The following is a 19,794-nucleotide window of genomic DNA, read 5'->3' on the forward strand; positions in this document are numbered from 1 at the left end:
GATTGTCCCTTCTGAACATATTTTTGTACCGCCGCGAGGAGTGATTTCTTCTTCATTAACATATGATACTTAATACATAATTAATAGATTATCTTGTGTTAAATTATTGTTTTACATCATTATTCTAAAACATGGACCCCGTGAGAGGATCCTAAAAAGATAGCATATAAATTAAAAGAGATAGAGAAATATTCAAAAAAAAAAATTAAATTTAAATGTCATAAAAGAATTTTTAAAAAAGCATAGGTATAGTGATAGATAATAATTTATTAAGTTTGATTTGTTGGTGGTCCGATCTCCATCATCCTCATCAATTATCACTCGAATTGACATGTAATTTAATATAAAATAGACCATTCGAGACATCCTTATAATAATTATTTAATATTTAAATTAGATAAAAAAATAAAATATGTGGAGAACAAATTTTTAAAAAAAATGTTAAAATCAATTTAGTAAAAAATAATTACAATTAAAATAAATCTCATATTTATAAAATACTTTTTTTTTTAATTAGCCTTACCCTCATGGGGGCAGAATACAATTTTTTAAAACCTTTTTTTAGTTAAAAATTAAGTAATAAAAATTGAGAAAGGAGAAAATCTTTGCCCTCAAGATAAAAGCCAAAGTAAATCTAAAGAAACAAATTAAAAGTGATTAATTGGTCAAGTTGAATCTTGCCACGTGGCAGTCGGGTCATTTTCTCAGATGGACACAAAGAAAGAAAAAAGCAGGCTGTCCACACCCCCACCCAACCCCATCTGGTCTCGTCACTGGCTGTCCAATCACATCCCGCCACGTCGCTTTCACATCCTGTAAAGCTGCACCAAGCGGGGAGAATAGAATCTCTGTGTCCACCGAAAGGGAAAGTAACACTCCTTACTCCCTCTCTCCACACGTCCATCCCTCTCATGGCTTGTCGCCCAAATTCCAGCTACCAGTTGTGCTCTCGCCGCCGGCGACTCACCGGAATCTGACCTACTTCCGGCTTATTGCATCACCGAAGAGTTCAAACCTGAAACAACCTTGATTTGATCGTTTTAGGCTTTTGAGCCATCGGCGTCTGTATTTGTACTTCTTGTCCACTCAGTGCACTTCAGTGTATATTCGAGATCTCGAGTTGAGAGAGAAGGCTCCCCGGAGATGTACGTCGTTCCTCCTCCGAAGCGCTCCGATCCGATTGGCGGATCCACCGGCGGGTCGGATGATTTGCGGATTTACCAGACGTGGAAAGGCAGCAATGTGAGTTACTCGATGCGTCTGCTTTTAGGGTTTCGTTTCACTCGCGTACTTACTTGCCGTTTTGTCCGGTTGATGGCTAGGACAAGTCTTTTTGGTAATTGCTTTTCGTATGTTCTGTCGTCAAACCATAAACATTTACGGAAATCGTGTTTTTTCAGTCTTTTAACTTTTTCTCTTCCATTCTTTTAGCTTTAAACAACGGAAGCGGGTATGTATTCGCAAGGAACTTTCCCATTAGGGTTTAGCTGAGGCTGACTGTAGCATTTATATAATGTTGTGTGTATTTGCACTTTTTTCGCCTAAGTGTGCTAGAGCTTGCAATCGGTCAGTGCTTCGTTTTTTAGTTGGATGTGGTAAAACCAATTGAGGCGGTCCCAATTAATCTATTTGCTGGTTCCTATTACGTGAGGTTGTTTTCATAAAACAAGCCACTGAAGAAACTATTAAAACGGCTTTCCTGGAACAGTGCGAACAATGTGGTGGATTTTTGGAGTAAATATCCTGGCTGGACGCTAAACTTACCACTTAATCTCACATTTAGCACTGATGGTTAATTTGTCTCAGTTTCATCACTAAGACCCCTTAACATGGATGAAGCACCATCTCTACCACTGCACCTGTGGGACGACATCATAGAGGTTGTGTGTGATGGCATGGTGAAAGTGGGTGGGCTGGGGGAGGTAGGAGAAAATAGGTCTCATAGAGAATTACTCGATTTGATGTTAGAGGTTGGAGGGTGGTGGAGTAGAAGAGGGAGGGGTGTAATTTTGTTGTTGGGTGGAGGGTGGTGGAGTAGAACAGGGAGTGGGGTAATTTTGTTGTTGGGTGGTGTGGTTAATGAGAAGTACTCTTCTGTATTGTGGTGAAGAAGAGGGGTGGAGGTGATAGAAAGGTGCTAGAATTTGATGGTAGGGTGATGTTGAGGAGATGTGTGCTGGTCTTGGGGGGGTAGATAGAACTGGGTTGATATACCTCTACTTGTTAAAGTTATCTTAGATGCAAGTGATTTTGCAATTTTGTTCCTTGTGCTCTCTGCAGTGTGAATTTAATTATTTCCAGTTTCTTCATGTCTATTGTTGATTGATTGATTGTTCATATTTCTGAAAATTAGAGGACAAAATTGGTGGAATAGGATTTTTAAAGATGAGAGTGCAATGAAGCATAAATTACAGGGACTATCAATGTACTTGGCTTTCAATATTTGAATGGTTTCATTTTAGGAAATTGATTATTTATACTTGTGTGGTTGCAGATATTTTTCCTTCAAGGGCGTTTTATATTTGGACCGGATGTAAGGTCACTGGTTCTCACAATATTCCTCATTGTTGCTCCTGTCACAATTTTTTGCATCTTTGTTGCTAGAAAATTGATGGATGATTTCTCACACTATTTGGGGGCATCAGTTATGGTTGTAGCTGTTGTTTTCACCATTTATGTAAGTTCTCTCCTCCTTTCTCAACCACCTATGTAAATGCAATAATTTTTGCAAGTTTATTAGAGAATCACTTTCCGTCTCTTATATCTGTGAACGTGTATTGTTGTTGACATCATATAATACATCTATTGTATCTCAGTTCTCTTTGGTTGTTTTATTCATACAAGGTAGAAATAAATTTTGACAGCCAAAAGGTCCATTCACAGTGCTTATCATTTTGTCATGGGAGGTGAGAATCATTTTGTCTATGTCTTCTTGTTGGATCAGCCGGTTAGTTGGGACTGGAGAAGTTGGCAATGTTGCTTAGCAATAAAAGATCTTGAATTTCAAATTCATTGATGTACTGTTAAAACTAACATTCCTATTAAAAATTTTGATTACCGGTTGCTGTTTGAGACGCTCTATGTATTTATATTGTGACTAGAAATTTGTCTTATATAGTAATATTAGATTTAGATTTATTGGTTATTGAAATCTTTATGCCGAGGTATTTTATTATGACAATTGAATTTTGATTGAGTTGGTTATGAACTGAGAGGCATAGTGGGTTGTTTAGTTGTGGAAAATGATTTCGAGTTTTCTTTCTCCAATCTTCTATAGAATCTCTAGTTTTTATTTTCTATATAAAATTTGGAGAACAAATTCAAATGTTCAGAAATACAAAAACTAATTTCCAATCTAGAAAATTAGAAAATATGTTCAGAAAAGGAAGATGTTTTGTTTTTTTTTTTTATGTAATTTGTGTTAGAGAATGAGATGAAGATGATTTGTGGAAAACCACATTTTCCAAATCTCCAAATTAACAAGGAAAAGTTATAAAACTTGTTTTAGTAGTTTTCCTAGTTTACTTAATTTTGGATAATATTTGTATTTGAACAAAATTTGTAAATTTAGTAAGAATGCAAGAGTGGATGATGTTATAATAAAATTGGAAGACCAAATCTTACAAAGAAAAGACCATTTTCGATATTTGGGATCAGTGATTCAAAAAGATGGAGAAATTCACGAGGATGTCGCACATAGAATTAAGGCAGGTTGGCTAAAATGGAGAAATGCATCGAGGGTGTTATGTGATGGTAAAATCCCATTAAAATTGAAAGGAAAATTCTATAGGACAGTTATAAGACCAGTCTTGCTGTATGGCTTAGAATGTTGGGTAGTTAAATACCGGTATGAGCAAAAGACGAGTGTAGCGGAGATGAGGATGTTAAGATAGATATGCGGCCATACAAGAAAGGATAAAATTAGAAATGAAGTTATTCGTAATAAGGTAGGAGTAGTGCCAATCGAGTAGAAGATGAGAGAGACTAGACTAAGATGGTTTGGTCATGTGAGAAGGAGACTAAGAGACGTTCCTGCGAGGAGAGTTGATGAAATGAAACAATTAGTCAAAAAAAGAGGTAGAGACAGATCCAAGAAGACTTTGGGAGAGACATTAAAGTTTGATATGAAGTGTATGGATCTAAATGAAAATATGACAAAAGACAGAAATACATGGAAGTCTAGAATTCATGTAGCCGACCCCACATAGTGGGATAAAGGCTGGATATGTTGTTGTTGAACAAATTTTATAGTTTTCCGTTTCCTGTGGAGTAATTTTTTGTTTTCCACAACTAAACAGCGCCATAGTCTTTTTTCTTAGGATGTTGACTTTGTGTTCAACGTGTATTGGATGTGTCCGACATATCATTTGATGTGTGTCTTTTCTCTTTCTAACTTTTGGAAATGCTAGGGGCATGTGTGTCTGGCAATCAGGTGAGATCTGGACAACGCTAGGGGCAAAAAATAAATATTTGAAGCTTGTTTTAGATATATGTGCAAAATGCCTTCTCTCATCTCTCTTCTTTGTCTCTCCCCCTTTTTGTCTCTCCTCTTCATTGCCTTCCATCACTTCCTCTTTGTCTCGTCCACTTCCTGCCTAAGTTTGGTTAAACTTTTTGTGCTCTTAAACAGCAATCAAGTCTATTGCCTATATTTTAGAGCTCACCATCCCCACCACTCATTACTGCATTTTTGTGCATATTGTTGCACCTTGGGTTCTTGTCCAATTTAATTTCTATATATAATATGCTTTAAATTGGACAAGGACCTAAGGTGCAATAGGGGTACCAAAATGCAGTTGAGATAGAAGTGTTATCTTATATCAAGTATTCAGAAAGGAGAGATTATTGAGAATGCTATTCATAGAAGCAAGATAAAATTGTAAAATTTCTTTGAAGTAAAGAAAAAATTATTAGAGGACTACATGATCATTTTTGTTGTATGGTATAGAATGTTTGATAGTTAAGTACTAGAATGTGCAAAATATTAGTGTAACTGAAATGGGAATATTGGTGGATGTGTGGCCATACAAAATGAAACAAAATTAAAAGCGAGATTACATGCAATAAAGTTGAAGTGGTGCTTACTGAACACAAGATGTATGAGGTACAATTAACATGTTTTCAATATGTAAGAAGAAGACCAATAGATGAGCTCGTGGGGAAAATGGATGAAATGGAACAAGTTTGTAGTAGAAGAGGTTGACCAAGATGAAAGAAACCTTAGTGGGACACTCTTGGATATGACATGAGATATAATGATCTTACAGGATATATAACCATGTATAGAGATGCTTGGATTAAGGTTTTTGATGTTGTAATGTACTTTAATAATTTTGTTTGTACTTTAATGTGTTCCTACTGAATTTTCTTTGTCCAATTTATGCTTCTTTTGCTTTTATTTTCTTTTATTGTTGGTTGTTTTTTGAGATGTTGGATGTTGATTAGTGATTAGTGATTAGTGTTTCTATTATTGTATTTTAACAAAGCTTTGGAGAGTGATTGCCTATTATAAGAGTGTTTTAACTTTGTTTTGATCATTTAATGATTTTTAATTATTATGACTAGTGTGGCAAATTATCAGTTCAGAGTGCTGGCTGAATGCCTTAGCATGACAAGTCTCCTCCCAATCACCATTCGCAGATTCACTGAGCCAATCTTTTATTTAGTATGACTGTCAGGACATACGTTAGGAAGTATTTAGGTTTTCTCATGATTGAAATTAGGTTCAATCTAGAAATGTTATTTGTTTGAGGAGCTTGCTTAAGTAACTGCAATACAACTCAGGAGGTTGTAATGGCTGTGAGTTTTGTAAGGGGTGTAGCCAGGATTTTAAGCTATGACATGGCATTTCTGTTGTATGCTGTTTGTTTATAAAAACCAGCTTCCTTGGTTTTTTGAAGTTTCTAGTAGGCTAAATGGCTTAGTGAAATTCCCTTCAGATCCTCATCTAGACTGCATTGCCCTAAGTATTGCCTGAGGAATTTGCTTCCTCAAGATAACATTTTGGTAGGTTCGGGCCCTCAACTTTTGGAAGGACTTTTGGGTCGTCTACTCATGCAAAGCACATAATAATTACTCTATACTTACGACAGTCACATTATATTATTGGCAGGAGATTATGGTCAGTTTTCAATACCTCAGGGATAGTGGGCCGGTTGGCTGCTTCAAAGTGTGAAGTTATCATGCTGGACGTGGTTACTACTTACTAGTATGTCTTATTATCAAGGTTTTAGTTACCATTCTTTTGGGAGACATTACACTGTCCTTTACTTATTCCACTTCCAAATTGAGGCTGCTTCTTCCTTAGGCCAAAATTGGCCATTTTTTGGAGGGATGACAGAAAGACCAAATAGCATGATAATCATTCACACTGAAGCACGGGCATAATTTCCAAATCAAGGGCGGCCAGTGAGCATCAATTGGATTTGGTATTGGATAGTGCATGGTCAGTTAAATGTTAAAACACTCCTTGATAGAGAGTATGTGGGGTCTTGCTTACAACCTTTTGGTCACGAGAATAACCACTGGAAAAAAGTTTACCTGTGAGTTTGTGACTAACATTCAAAATGTTTTGCTAGACAATTGATCTAAAAAGTTGGAAAATGTTCTTTCTGCCTGGAGTATTGAACTTATAACCTGATTTATCCCAAACAAAAAAAAAAAGAAAAAAGAAAAATGTTGAACTTTAAGCTGGTAATTGTGTCGGGATTTTCAGGTTGTAGTGCTTCTCCTGCTAACATCTGGAAGAGATCCAGGGATCATTCCTCGAAATGCACATCCTCCAGAACCAGATGGCTATGATGGAAGTGCAGATACTGGTGGGCAGACTCCACAGGTGCGCCTGCCTCGCATCAAAGAAGTAGAGGTGAATGGGATTACCGTGAAAATTAAGTATTGCGATACCTGCATGCTATATAGACCACCCCGTTGCTCTCATTGTTCAATCTGCAACAATTGTGTTGAACGTTTTGATCACCACTGCCCTTGGGTTGGACAGTGTATTGGTCTGGTAAGAAATACATTCTTTCAAATTTATTTTACCATACAATGTTGTCTGATCATCATGCGTTTTTGCTATCTGTCTTTTTTTTAATCTCTGACAAAATTGGCTTTGAACTGGATTGATTGGTTTGGATCAGGCCAATAATCTTGAATATGATTCTAAACTTTTTCTTCTCCTTTCTTTTATTTTCTTTTCCTTTTCAACAAATATCAAAAGGAGTAAGTATATGAATCAATGCACACCAAAGGCCGGAGCTTGTTTGTCCAACACAAGCAGAGAAATGCAATGCTGATTTGGAATAAATTGATCATAAAGCCCCACTTACTGCATTCTCTTTCTTATTCTGTAGAAAATCGATCCTGGATGTTATAGTACTTGTAGGAATAGCTATTTTGTCTTTTTTTGTCTTAATGAGTCCATCATTATGCCTCTTTTTAAATTCTTACCATACTTTCCTCTGCTGCATAAGCTATCTCTAAGCTGAATCCATAATCGCAAGGATCAATCAGTGTTTAACACTTTAATTGTCCCTGCATTCCTTCAATCTTGACAATGAGTCCTCAGTAATTAATTTTCAGAAGAAAATGGTTTTGGTATATAGCTGTCATACCTAATTACTTTAGATGTATTGTTATCATACCTTTATTTCTGAATTGAGATCAATCAGTGTTTAACCTTTGATATCTCGTTTTTGATAAATTACCATAACCTCCATACAGTTGCCAGAGCAAGTCCCTGCTGCCCATGTTCCATAAATTATGTAATCTCCCATTGTTTGAACTTTTAGTAACATATACACTTGTCCTGCCACAGTTCCTTTAGTTGTCATATTTTGTTGACTAAATTAAGCTGGAATTTCTCCTATTTCCAAATCTTCCTTGAATAATGAATATACGATTAATTAATTAGGTATGTAATACTTCACAATCAATTAAAGCTGTTTTTTAGTTCTTATAATCAAATTGATTAACTTTATTTATGACTTCTTAATTGAGTTATTTTTTTAGTTATTAACTCTCAATCTAATTATGTCCATTGTCCACCATTGCTTCTACAATCTTTCTACTCTAGAAAGTTGGATATAACATGAACACAACACATCACCACAAATCCCCCTTTTCTCCCTTATCTTCTCCAACTCTCTAACAAAACCTGCCACCTCCCTGAGCCATCTCTGCCATTGGTAACACTGCCACCATAACCCTGCTCTGCTCCCACATTCTTCACTTGAATTACATTACAAAGCAACATATCCTACTCTAACCAACTCAATATGGATCAACCCAAACCATTGGTTGCCAGATATCCATCCAAGAACTAATCATTAGAACCAACATGCCATTACTTCATCATAAAACTCAGCCTTGAAACCTTAAAACCTTATCAAACAGAAGGAAATGTTAAAAGAGATAGTAGTTTGTGCATCTGAATGTCTTATTGCTGATGGGTTATGTAGAAAAATAGCAAAAATGAAGAGGGAAAAAGTGTGAGTGCAAAATTACTAGGAAGATAGGTTTGTGAAGCTATAACTCACTACAAAAACAGTAGAATTGGTTTCTCTCTCTCTCTCTCTCTCTCTCTCCCCATATATATATATAGATATATATATATCTCTTTGTATACGTCTTCTGATATAAAAGCAAGCCCACTTTTTGGTGTTACTATCCAATGAAGGTCTGTCAGAATTTTTCAATTCCCAGAAATGCCCTTCACGTGTTCTACCTTAATAAAAAAAGAACTTCCCATGCACAAATAACTTTCCCACTATAACATATGTAAATTCTCTTAATTTCCCCCACAAAAATAACTTCATCACTAGAACATAAATAACTTCCCGTAAATAAATATTCTCACTAAAAATCTAAATATGTATAATTCATTTAGACATATATTTCTACATCAAGTTTATGTCACTGTATAGTCACCTCCTTCTCCTTCAACCATGGTTGCCACTTGGGTCAATGTTAATTGCATGTTGATCCAAGCAAAAGTTTGAAGTGCCTATTTACTTTGGAACTTAGATTGTGCTTGTTAATTGCTTTTCATCTGACCCATTCATGAGGCCTTTATACCCAATCTTTTTTCATTTTCTCTGCTTTACTCTGTATCCCATTAGTCTTCTAAGCAAATATTTAATTTAGTAGCCTTACTTTGGCACGATTGTAAGCCCTTCCCTATGGAAACTGATAGGCCCTTGGTCCATTGGACCTACCAAAGGCGGCACAAGGAGCAGGGGCTAGAAGGTAAAATGGGTGGAGGATAGTAGGGGAAATAGCTGGTTTGTTGTAACAAACCAGCATGTGCTGCCAGAGGCAGTTATGCTGAGTAGGATGGGGTATAAATAAGAGAAAGAGAGTGAGAGAGGGGTGTGGAATTTTGTAGGAGATTATTGGAGAGTTGGGGCTTCTCGAATGCCCTATTGTTCTTATTTTCCTTGCTGCAAATTATTGAAAAACCATTGATATTGATTGCTGTTGAACTTGCTATCTGGTATCCTATCAATTTGGTATCAGAGCAGTTGCCGATCACCATGGTAAACTTGAGCGAGAGAGTGGGGGATCTGGAGGAGAAGGTCGATACGTTGAGGGGAGAGATTCAAGCCATAGACTGGAATGTCGCGGAGATGCTCGAATAGTTCGCCATCATGCGAACAAGATGGGATGAATAGGAACGGGAGAGGAAAGCGAAGACCCATGAGGGCGAATGGCCAACGGAGTTTACCCCAGATTCTGAAGTGACCCCTGGAGTTGGCATGAACCGAAGAATGGAGGGGGGCCCGAGTGCCAGATGGAGGCAAGACGAGAGAGGTCGGCGGCTGGAGATGCCGACCTTCGAGGGAGACAATCCGGATGACTGGATTTTTCGGGCTGAGAGGTACTTCACGGTCAACCAACTGTCCGATGATGAGAAGATCGAGTCCGCCGCGTTGTGCTTCGAGGCAGGGGCCCTCGCGTGGTTCCAGTGGGAGTCTAGGCGCAGGGGAATTCGCAGTTGGGAGGGGCTCAAGCAAGGTATCCTCAACCGATTCCGCCCAACCCAAGAGGGGTCACTAGAGGAGAGGTTCTTGGCTCTCTGACAAGAAGGGACTGTCAAGGATTACCGGTTGATGTTAGAGACTTTGGCCGTGCCAGTGTTGGAAGTTTCTGAGGCGTTCCTGGAAGGCCATTTCATTAATGGCCTTAAGCCGGAAATACGGGCTGAGATTAGGCTACTGCAACCAAGGGGGTTGGATCGGATCATGTCGACAGCTCAATGCATCGAGGATAAGAATGCAGCCATGCTCAGCTGCAGTAGGACGTTTGGGTCAGCAAGGGGTAGTTTCTCTACCCATTCTATAACCAACGTTCTTCGACCCCCTCTCATACAATCAAGAAGCCCGACTCCTCATTCGAGAGTTGTTAGCCAGGCGAGCAACAAGCTGCCAGTGGCTGGGAGTGGCAGCAATGTTCCTTTTAAACGACTCAGCGAGGCTGAGTGGAAATCTAAAAGAGAGAAGGGTCTATGTTTCCGATGTGATGAGAAATACTCTATTGGCCACCGGTGTAAGAATTGGGAGCTACAAGTTATGATGATTTATGATGAAGAGATGGAAGAGGAAGTAGTCGAGGCTGAAACAGGGGAAGGGAGGGAAGAAGAAGCGGGGCAAGGCAGCGAGGTCATTGAACTCTCAATGAATTTAGTTGTGGGATTGACAACACCACAAACCATGAAGTTGCAAGGGGACATTGAAGGGCAGCCAGTGGTAGTATTCATTGATGGAGGAGCGACACATAATTTTATAGCAGCTGAGTTGGTGCAGCGATTGGGGATGCCAAGAACAGAAACGACCGGGTATGGGGTGATTATGGGGACGGGAATGGCAGTGCAAGGGGCTGGCATTTGCAAGGGGGTGAAGTTGCACCTACAAAACCTACAAATTGTGGAGGATTTTTTGCCTTTAGAGCTGGGTAGCTCGGATGTTATCTTAGTAATGAAGTGGTTAGCCGCAGTTGGGAAAATGGTTGTGGATTGGAAAACTTTAACAATGAAGTTTCGAGTGGGGGGTATGGCAGTAACACTGCAAGGCGATCCAAGCTTAAGTAAAACCATGGTGTCTTTGAAGGCCATGCTGAAAGCTTTTAAGGGAAGTGGGGAGGGGATGTTGCTGGAGTTGGGCGCCATTACCGCAAAATTTGAAGAAAAGCAGAGGGTAATCCCAAGGTTGTTGCAAGGAGTGCTGGAAGAGTTTGAAGGGGTATTTTCCAATCCGGAAGGGCTGCCTCCATGCAGAAAAAGAGACCATGCTATTAACTTGATTCCAGGAACAACACCCGTGCATGTGAGACCTTACTGTTATCCTTACACGCAAAAAAATGAGATTGAAAACCTGGTGGGCGAGATGTTGGGAGCTGGGATTGTGCAGCCAAGTTGCAGTCCATTCTCTAGCCCGGTGTTGTTGGTTAAGAAGAAAGATGGAGGGTGGCGGTTTTGTGTCGACTATAGGGTTTTGAACAAGGTCACCATTCCCGACAAATTCCCTATACCTATGATTGAGGAGTTGCTGGACGAGCTGCATGGGGCTGTGGTTTTCTCCTAGCTGGATCTAAAATCTGGTTACCATCAGATTAGGGTCAAGGAGGGAGATGTTCCAAAAACAGCTTTCTAGACACATGAGGGCCACTACGAGTTCCTAGTTATGCCGTTCGGATTGACAAATGCGCTCGCAACCTTTCAATCACTAATGAATGATATCTTCAGGGAGTATTTAAGGCGCTTTGTATTGGTTTTTTTTGATGATATATTGGTGTATAGTAAGAGTTTAGAGCAACACGCAAAGCACTTACGTTGTGTTTTAAAAGTGTTGGCAGAAAATCAGCTACTTGCTAACAGGAAAAAGTGCTTGTTTGGGCAGCCGAAGGTTGAATACTTAGGCCACATCATTTCTCAACATGGTGTATTAGCTGATCACGCTAAGGTGCAAGCGATGGAAGAGTGGCCTACTCCTACAACAATGAAGGAATTGAGAGGATTCTTGGGGCTCACGGGGTATTATCGGCGCTTTGTGAAAGACTATGGCAAGATGGCAAGGCCCTTAACTGAACGGTTGAGGAAGAATAATTTCTATTGGGATGTGGCAGCCGAGCAAGCTTTCCAACAGCTTAAGGCGAAGATGGTTTCCTTGCCCGTGCTCGCTATGCCGGATTTTGATAAACCTTTTGTGGTAGAGGCGGATGCCTCGGGGGAGGGCATGGGGGCTCTTTTAATGCAGAATCACCGACCCATTGCCTATTTCAGTCAAGCTTTCAATCAACTAGGGAGAACAAAATCAGTTTATGAGCGGGAATTGATGGCCATAGTCTTTGCGGTGCATAAATGGGGACATTATCTTTTGGGAAGGAAATTTGAGGTTTGGATTGACCAAAAGAGCCTCAAATACTTGATGGAACAGCGGTTGGTAAGCCCCGAATATCAGAGATGGATGGTGAAACTAATGGGATTTCAATTTGAAATTCATTATAGGCCGGGTTTGGAGAACAAGGCCGCTGATGGGTTATCACGCATCAACCATACAGCAGCCTTCATGGCTTTGACAATCCCACAAGTAATCCAACTGGATCAATTGGCCCGTGAAGTAGGAGCAGATGTCAGGGTGCAGCAAATTATCAAGGATCTACACACTGATCCTACTTCCCAACCCAACTTTCAGTGGATGGGCAGCCAACTGCTATACAAAGGGAGGTTGTACATACCGAAAGGGTCATCTCTCATTCCATTGATTTTACATGAGGGACATGATGGTAGTCTCGGGGGGCATTCAGGGTTCTTGAAGACTTACAAGCGAGTGGCGGCTAGTGTTTATTGGCAAGGGATGAAGAAGGATATTCACAACTATGTGAGTAGTTGTGCTACTTGCCAACAGAACAAATTTTCAGCTTTAACACCTGGGGGATTGCTGCAGCCTCTCCCCATCCCTAACCAAGTTTAGGAAGATATAGCTATGGACTTTATTGAGGGGTTACCTAGGTCGGGCAAAATAGATTCAATATTGGTTGTAGTAGATCGACTAAGTAAATATGGGCACTTTATCGGGCTGAAACATCCATTTACTGCCGGGGAAGTGGCTGGAAATTTTGTTAAGGAGATCGTAAGGTTACATGGCCTCCCAAGGTCCATTGTATCGGATAGGGACAAAATTTTCATGAGCCGATTTTGGTAGGAATTGTTCCGCCTCCAAGGTACTAAACTACATCGAAGCACCGCCTATCACCCACAAACTGATGGGCAAACAGAGGTGCTGAATCGGACCTTGGAAACATATTTGCATTGTTTTGCTTCCTCTCAACCGAAATCTTGGTCCATGTGGCTGCCTTGGGCTAAACTATGGTACAACACATCCTACCCACATAGCTGCAAGGATGACCCATTTTCAAGTGGTGTATGGCAGAGAACCTCTAGCCTTGGTGAGGTTTGAAGGAGGTACCACGCCAGTGTCCATGGTGGAGCGGCAATTAGTTGAACGGGATGAGATTTTGGATGACTTGAAGATTCAATTGCTGAGGGCTCAATCAGCAATGAAGAGAGGTGCTGACATGAAGAGAAGAGAGGTAAACTTCAAAGTGGGGGACTTGGTTTATTTGAAATTACGGCCATATCGTAGAAAATCGCTGGCTGGTCGCTCCAATGAGAAATTGGCGCCTCGATTTTATGGTCCATTTGAAGTGGAAAAGGAGGTAGGACCGGTTGCTTACAAATTAACACTGCCCTCCCATTGCAACATCCACCCCCGTCTTCCACGTGTCCCAATTACGCGAGGCCAGAGGGGCGTTGAGGGCTAGTGTGCAAGTTTCCAGCCAGCTGAGTGCAGATTTGGAGCTGTTGGTGGAACCCGAGGCAGTTCTGGGGGTTCGATCGGGAGCAGGAAGTAATCTACAAGGCAGGGAGGTTTTAATTCAATGGAAGGGGCTGCCCCCTTTAGAAGCAACATGGGAACCAGTTCACCTTCTTCAGCAACAATTTCCAGATTTCCACCTTGAGGACAAGGTGAAAGTGAGCGCCGGGGGGGGGGGGGGGGGGGGGTAATGATAGGCCACCATTGGACCTACCAAAGGCGGCACAAGGAGCAGGGGCTAGAAGGTAAAATGGGTGGAGGATAGTAGGGGAAATAGCTGGTTTGTTGTAACGAACCAGCATGTGCTGCCAGAGGCAGTTATGCTGAGTAGGATGGGGTATAAATAAGAGAGAGTGAGAGAGGGGTGTGGAATTTTGTAGGAGATTATTGGAGAGTTGGGGCTTCTCGAATGCCCTATTGTTCTTATTTTCCTTGCTGCAAATTATTGAAAAACCATTGATATTGATTGCTGTTGAACTTGCTATCTGGTATCCTATCAGAAACCTAGCCCAACAAGCAGGCGACTTGAGTTTGAACCTCCTGTGATCTATTCTGGGTATGAAAGACAAATGACCATAATGGGTTGGACAAGGTCAGTGAAGAGTGGCAGTGGGTGCCAAGAGTTTTTGGCCTGAGAGAGATTGTTGGATGGGCTGGGGGCTACTGGTTGCACCATCAGCCTTGTTAATCAAGATATGGGAGCCAAAACTGTTTTTCTTTTTCTTTTCTTTTCTTATTGTGTGGAGGTGGGGGGGGAGGTGGTGGCAGTGGTACGGGGATGATGGATAGGCGTGGGGTTGCAGATCTTGGTGAGATTGATGGGATTGGGTGGGTTGGGTTTTAGGCTGAGGGGGAGTAGAATGTAAGTTGGTGGCTGTCTGTTTTTATTTTTTTTGGGGGGGGGGGGTTTGTTTTGGAAAGATGAGCTAGCCATTGTTTGATATGGTGGTGTCCTTTTCAATTTGTTGTTGTTAGGACTTACAAACCAGGAACAACGAGAAGAATACTCCACACAAATCCTTGCACACTCACGAAATTAGAAAAACAGTAAGAACAACCAGATATAACAGAAGAATATACAAGAACAATAAATGAAAAAGATCAAACCACAAAGAAATCGAGATTTATCTTGGTTCGGAATGCTGCAGTCCAACACCCACAGAGCAATCTTTGTTCTTTTGGAAATTTGATCAGTACATCAAGCTCTCTCCTTCATTTATATCCCCGAGTACAAAACCCTCATTCTCTCAAGAATACACAAGAACTAAATCCTTATCACTTAACCTTTCTTTCTCAAGAATGACACAGCACTTGATCACAAATGAAATTGAGAACTCCCATTGATTCTCTTGACTGCCCCCTGCCCTCTTATTTATAGAAAGGGTGGACACCCCGATGAAACTAACCGACATTGGGATATTACAATTAGACCCCAAAAACTATGTAAATTACACTTTGAATTTGAAACCTAATTGTTCTAAATCTTCCATCCAATAAATCACCAATACTTAACTGATCTTCTATCGCTCAAACTCGAGACAAACTCAACACAAATAATTTTCATGCTAAAATATGTTTTAGAAAATGAAGTTACATATGTATTTTAATAATCTGGACTGGCAGGGGATACTTGAAAATTTGCAGTGGAGATGCAGAATAGTTTTCATGATAAAATATGAGCTAATCTATGTTTTGGGCATGTGTTTTACCTTGAAAAGATTATGCAAAATTGATATTAAGTCAAAATGTGTCAAAATACAACAACAATAATCATAAGTCTTAAATCTCACTAGGTGTGGTCAGCTAAATGTATTCTAGATCTTTTCAGTTATTTCTATCCATGGCCATATCCTCTATAAGGGCCATTATATCCTATGTCATGCCTAATGGTTTCCCACTGAGTTTTTTCTTTTTCTTTTTGCCTTCCTCTCTCTCATTTGGTATAGATTTCCTCTTCATCTGCCTGACTCACATGTGCTCATGTGATTATATCAGTTATGTTCTCATGTGGTCAAACCATCTTAATTGCGACTCTCTCTCCTTTTTTTCAATAGATTAAACTCCTACCTTATTGTGTATGAATTTGTTTCTTATTGTCCTTTTTGTATGATTGTGCATCTACCTTATCTTTTTTATCTCAATTACACTTGTATTTTGCAGATATTAGCACTTAATTGTCCAACATTTTGAGCCTTACAATGAAGATGGTCTTGTAGTTATTTGATAAATTTTATGTTTAACTTTAAAAGAATCTTAAGATTGCATAAAATCTCCACTTTAATTATCTTGTCTTTAGTCTACAAGTAATATTTTCCATAATATTCCCTCTTTTTGAACACCTGATCCAATATATCAAAATTAATCTTTTTTTTTTAATAATTTGATTTCCAAGTTTCACAATAATATCATCCTCATTTGTATTTTTACTGAGCTTACATTTTACAGAATCATTTTCTTTTTCCGGTAAGTTTGTCTACTCAACTTCACCCTACTCAGTTTAAAACCTTTGGATCTGAAGGCATTTCTCCATAATTCAAGTTTATTATTCATGCTTTTTCTTTTTATCTCATTTACCAAGACAGTATGATGTGCAAATAGAGTACACCAAAAAGTTTATTCTTGGATGTGTTTGTGAGGTCATTCATAACAAGAGCAAAAAAGTAAGGGAATAATGCTGATCCTTAATGCCATCCAATTGTAATTGCAAAAAGTTTCTTCTTGGATGTGTTTGTGAGGTCATTCATAACAAGAGCAAAAAAGTAAGGGAATAATGCTGATCCTTAATGCCATCCAATTGTAATTGCAAAATCCTCATTATCTACTTTTTGATATGGATGTAACCATAAACCCATGTTCAGTGGTTAGGCATTTTCCCAATATATAAGTGGTTCTCTTGTCTCATAAGAAAATAGTTTATTTGAGTAGTTGATAAGTTATTTTTATGCGAACGAGTGTTTGCCTTGCTTCTTAAACCTGGAATTAGCTATGAGTTGCTCATGTCATAGCAAAATTATTTCTTTCTCCAAATCCACGAACTGCATGTACCACCCAATTCCCATTCCTTTCTTATATGACCATTTAAGTTACCTCCTATGATGATCTTCTCTCTTCTAGGTATTCGTTGTATCAATCCTTCTGAATCTTTTCAAAATTGTCTTTATTTCTTTTTCTATGCCAACTTGCTGTCTATATGTACTAACAATATTCCTAATCTTTTCTCCTAGAATGACTTCCGCAGCAATAATCTTGTCTCCTATTCTCTTCACATCTGCTACCCCACCCTTTAAAGTATTATCCATAATAATCATCACTCCATTCTTTGCACCATCTTTTCTTGAGTACCAAAGTTTATATCTTATCTATGCCAACATTTTAGCCTTTTCTTCAACCCATCTTTTCTCTTGAATACACAATCTTAATTTTTCTCCTAATGATAACATCCACCGCTTCCATAAATTCTTTTGTCAAAGTCCCAGTATTCTCGACCCAATTCTTGACCTATGATCCTAGACAACTTCTTTACCCATTGGTCTATGAAAATGCAAGCACCCTTGCAGATTTGACACTGCATTTGGCTGTCAATGCAGCAGCCCTACCTCATTTTTCACTTCATTTAGGCATTGCTAAGAGGGTTATGCCCCATCATATTCATGAAATAATGGAATTTGGTAGATTTGAGCTTCTCTTTATTTTGGTTGAAGTGACTTAAATCCCAGGCTTTCATCTCAATATTACTTCTGAGATTCTCATGCTTCTTTACCTGAAGAGCATTTCATTGCCACAGATCCTTATCTCAATTGTCACATTCTTAAAAGCAGGATGGAGGTTTGTTTTTTTTTTTTTTGGGTTATGGCCAAGTGATTTTTCACTTGTTTTCTTCACCAGAATGATCATGCTAGTTGATGAACTTTCTGTTTTTTGTGGACACTCAATAAATTTGGATATCTGACTTTGAACCTTGTTCTTGCAGCGGAATTATCGATTCTTCTTCATGTTTGTGTTCTCAACAACTCTGCTGTGTATATATGTTTTTAGCTTTTGCTGGGTTTATATTAAGAGGATTATGGATTTGGAGGAGGCAACTATTTGGAAAGCTATGGTTAAGACCCCTGCTTCCATTGTGCTAATAATCTACACCTTCATATCAGTGTGGTTTGTGGGTGGCCTTACTGCCTTCCATTTATATCTCATTAGCACAAATCAAGTGAGATCTTTTTCTCCTCTTTTCTTTGTGTTCTTTTTATCTTTTAAATTTCAGGGCTCATCTCTGATTTGACCAATAAGTTTTAGTTCTTGACATTAGTCCCTTTAGGCATGAAAAGAACATCACTTGTGCCTTGCCTTTGCAGACTACTTACGAGAATTTCAGATATCGGTATGATCGGCGAGCCAACCCCTATAACAAAGGTGTGATGCAGAATTTCAAGGAAATATTCTGCAGCAGTATCCCACCTTCGAAGAACAATTTCAGGGCAAAGGTGCCAAGGGAACCAGGCATACAAGCTCGACCAGTGAGCGGGGGTTTTGTGAGCCCAAGCATGGGGAAAGGAGTGGAGGACATAGAAATGGGCCGGAAAGCTGTTTGGGGAGATCTCGGGACCGAGTTAGATCATTGTGAAGGGCAACTAGGCAGCAATGACGGCCTCGATCTTAAGAGTGGTGGTGGTCTGGTTGAAGCCTCTCCTGATATAAGGACTACGGTAGAGGAGGCAGATCGTGCCGGGATACATCCAAGGCGGTCAAGCTGGGGCAGGAAAAGTGGAAGCTGGGAAATGTCACCGGAAGTTCTTTCTTTGGCCTCGAGGGCCGGAGAGCAGAACCGTACAGGCGGCACTGGGGGCACAAGTGGGAGCTTGACAACCAACAGATAAGAGAAGAGGAAGTGAAGGGAAGGCAGCTAGTGTGCTGAGTTTGAAGCAGGATATGGTTATTCGAGGTCTGATGCTTTGCTGATTCTAACTTCCACAAATTACTTATGCTTTTATGCACTGTGTTGGGACTTGCTTTGATAGGGTATTGCAAGTATTGGTTTGGTCATTTTGTGCTCTTATTATTGTTAGGAAAGGAAATTGGTATGTATTGGGTGTTGGGTGTGGGTGTTCTGCGAGAGAGTTGCTTTCTTTTCCCCCCCATGTGTATTGCATTTGTGATGTCATTTTAGTGTCTATGTGCTCTCTCTCTCTCTCTCTCTCTGCAATGGGAATTTGCCAAGCTGCCTTGTACACTAACCAGCTTGGATTGCTATCTTAATAAAGAACTAGTGTGGAACTACTTACTATTGTTCCTAGGGTCTGTTTGGTGAGTCAGTTTACTTGTTCTTTTGCTTTTAAAAATCTGAATTAAAATTAAGTTAAAAGAGGTCTCAAGTTTAAATCTTCTGCTCCATACAAGATACATTTATATGGTTGTTGGCCAAACTCAAGTGGGATTTAAGAACCAATAGACTTAAGATAATGCTATCATCAAATTGATTAATTTCATAAAGACCAGTCCTGCAGTTGACGCAGGGTAACTTAAAGTTATTCATCCCTCGTGTTTCATTGGGTCTAACTAATTTCGGTTAATTCGATAAAATTGTGTGTTTTATATTTATTTGTGAGCCTCTTTGCAAGATATAATAAGAATTTGGGTTGAAGTCAGTCAGCCAGGAACAGCACTCAGCCGTACTAAAATAATTGAAAGCATCGTTACAGTTATTCAAACGGAGACACGGGCACAAGGCAACGTGCAATATTGACCGGCGAGGAAATGACAAAGCCACGCGGCGTAAATTTGACCGCGTGCTCATTGACCAGGCTGTCCCTCCCTGCCCGTTGGCAACCAGATGGATCCCCTTCCTCTTTCTTACTCGTTTAGTTCCCGCCAGAGTCAACAACAAACCCAAACCCCCTTCTTAGCGCTTTCCCCCACTGCAAGCAGCTGC

General features: G+C 39.7%; 1 protein-coding gene across 1 annotated transcript; it reads left to right on the plus strand.

The window, feature by feature from the left end:
* The first annotated feature begins 841 nt into the window (after positions 1 to 841).
* LOC127799434 (probable protein S-acyltransferase 7) lies at positions 842 to 19,146 on the plus strand. Its single transcript, XM_052333466.1, has 5 exons — positions 842 to 1,242; positions 2,495 to 2,677; positions 6,716 to 7,009; positions 17,842 to 18,075; positions 18,221 to 19,146. Exons 1-5 carry the CDS (start codon positions 1,144 to 1,146, stop codon positions 18,740 to 18,742), a joined length of 1,332 nt encoding a protein of 443 aa, XP_052189426.1. The 5' UTR covers positions 842 to 1,143; the 3' UTR covers positions 18,743 to 19,146.
* Positions 19,147 to 19,794: the final 648 nt, after the last annotated feature.

This window comes from Diospyros lotus, chromosome 4, assembly GCF_014633365.1.
Source record: "Diospyros lotus cultivar Yz01 chromosome 4, ASM1463336v1, whole genome shotgun sequence".
NCBI classification, from domain to species: Eukaryota; Viridiplantae; Streptophyta; class Magnoliopsida; order Ericales; family Ebenaceae; genus Diospyros; species Diospyros lotus.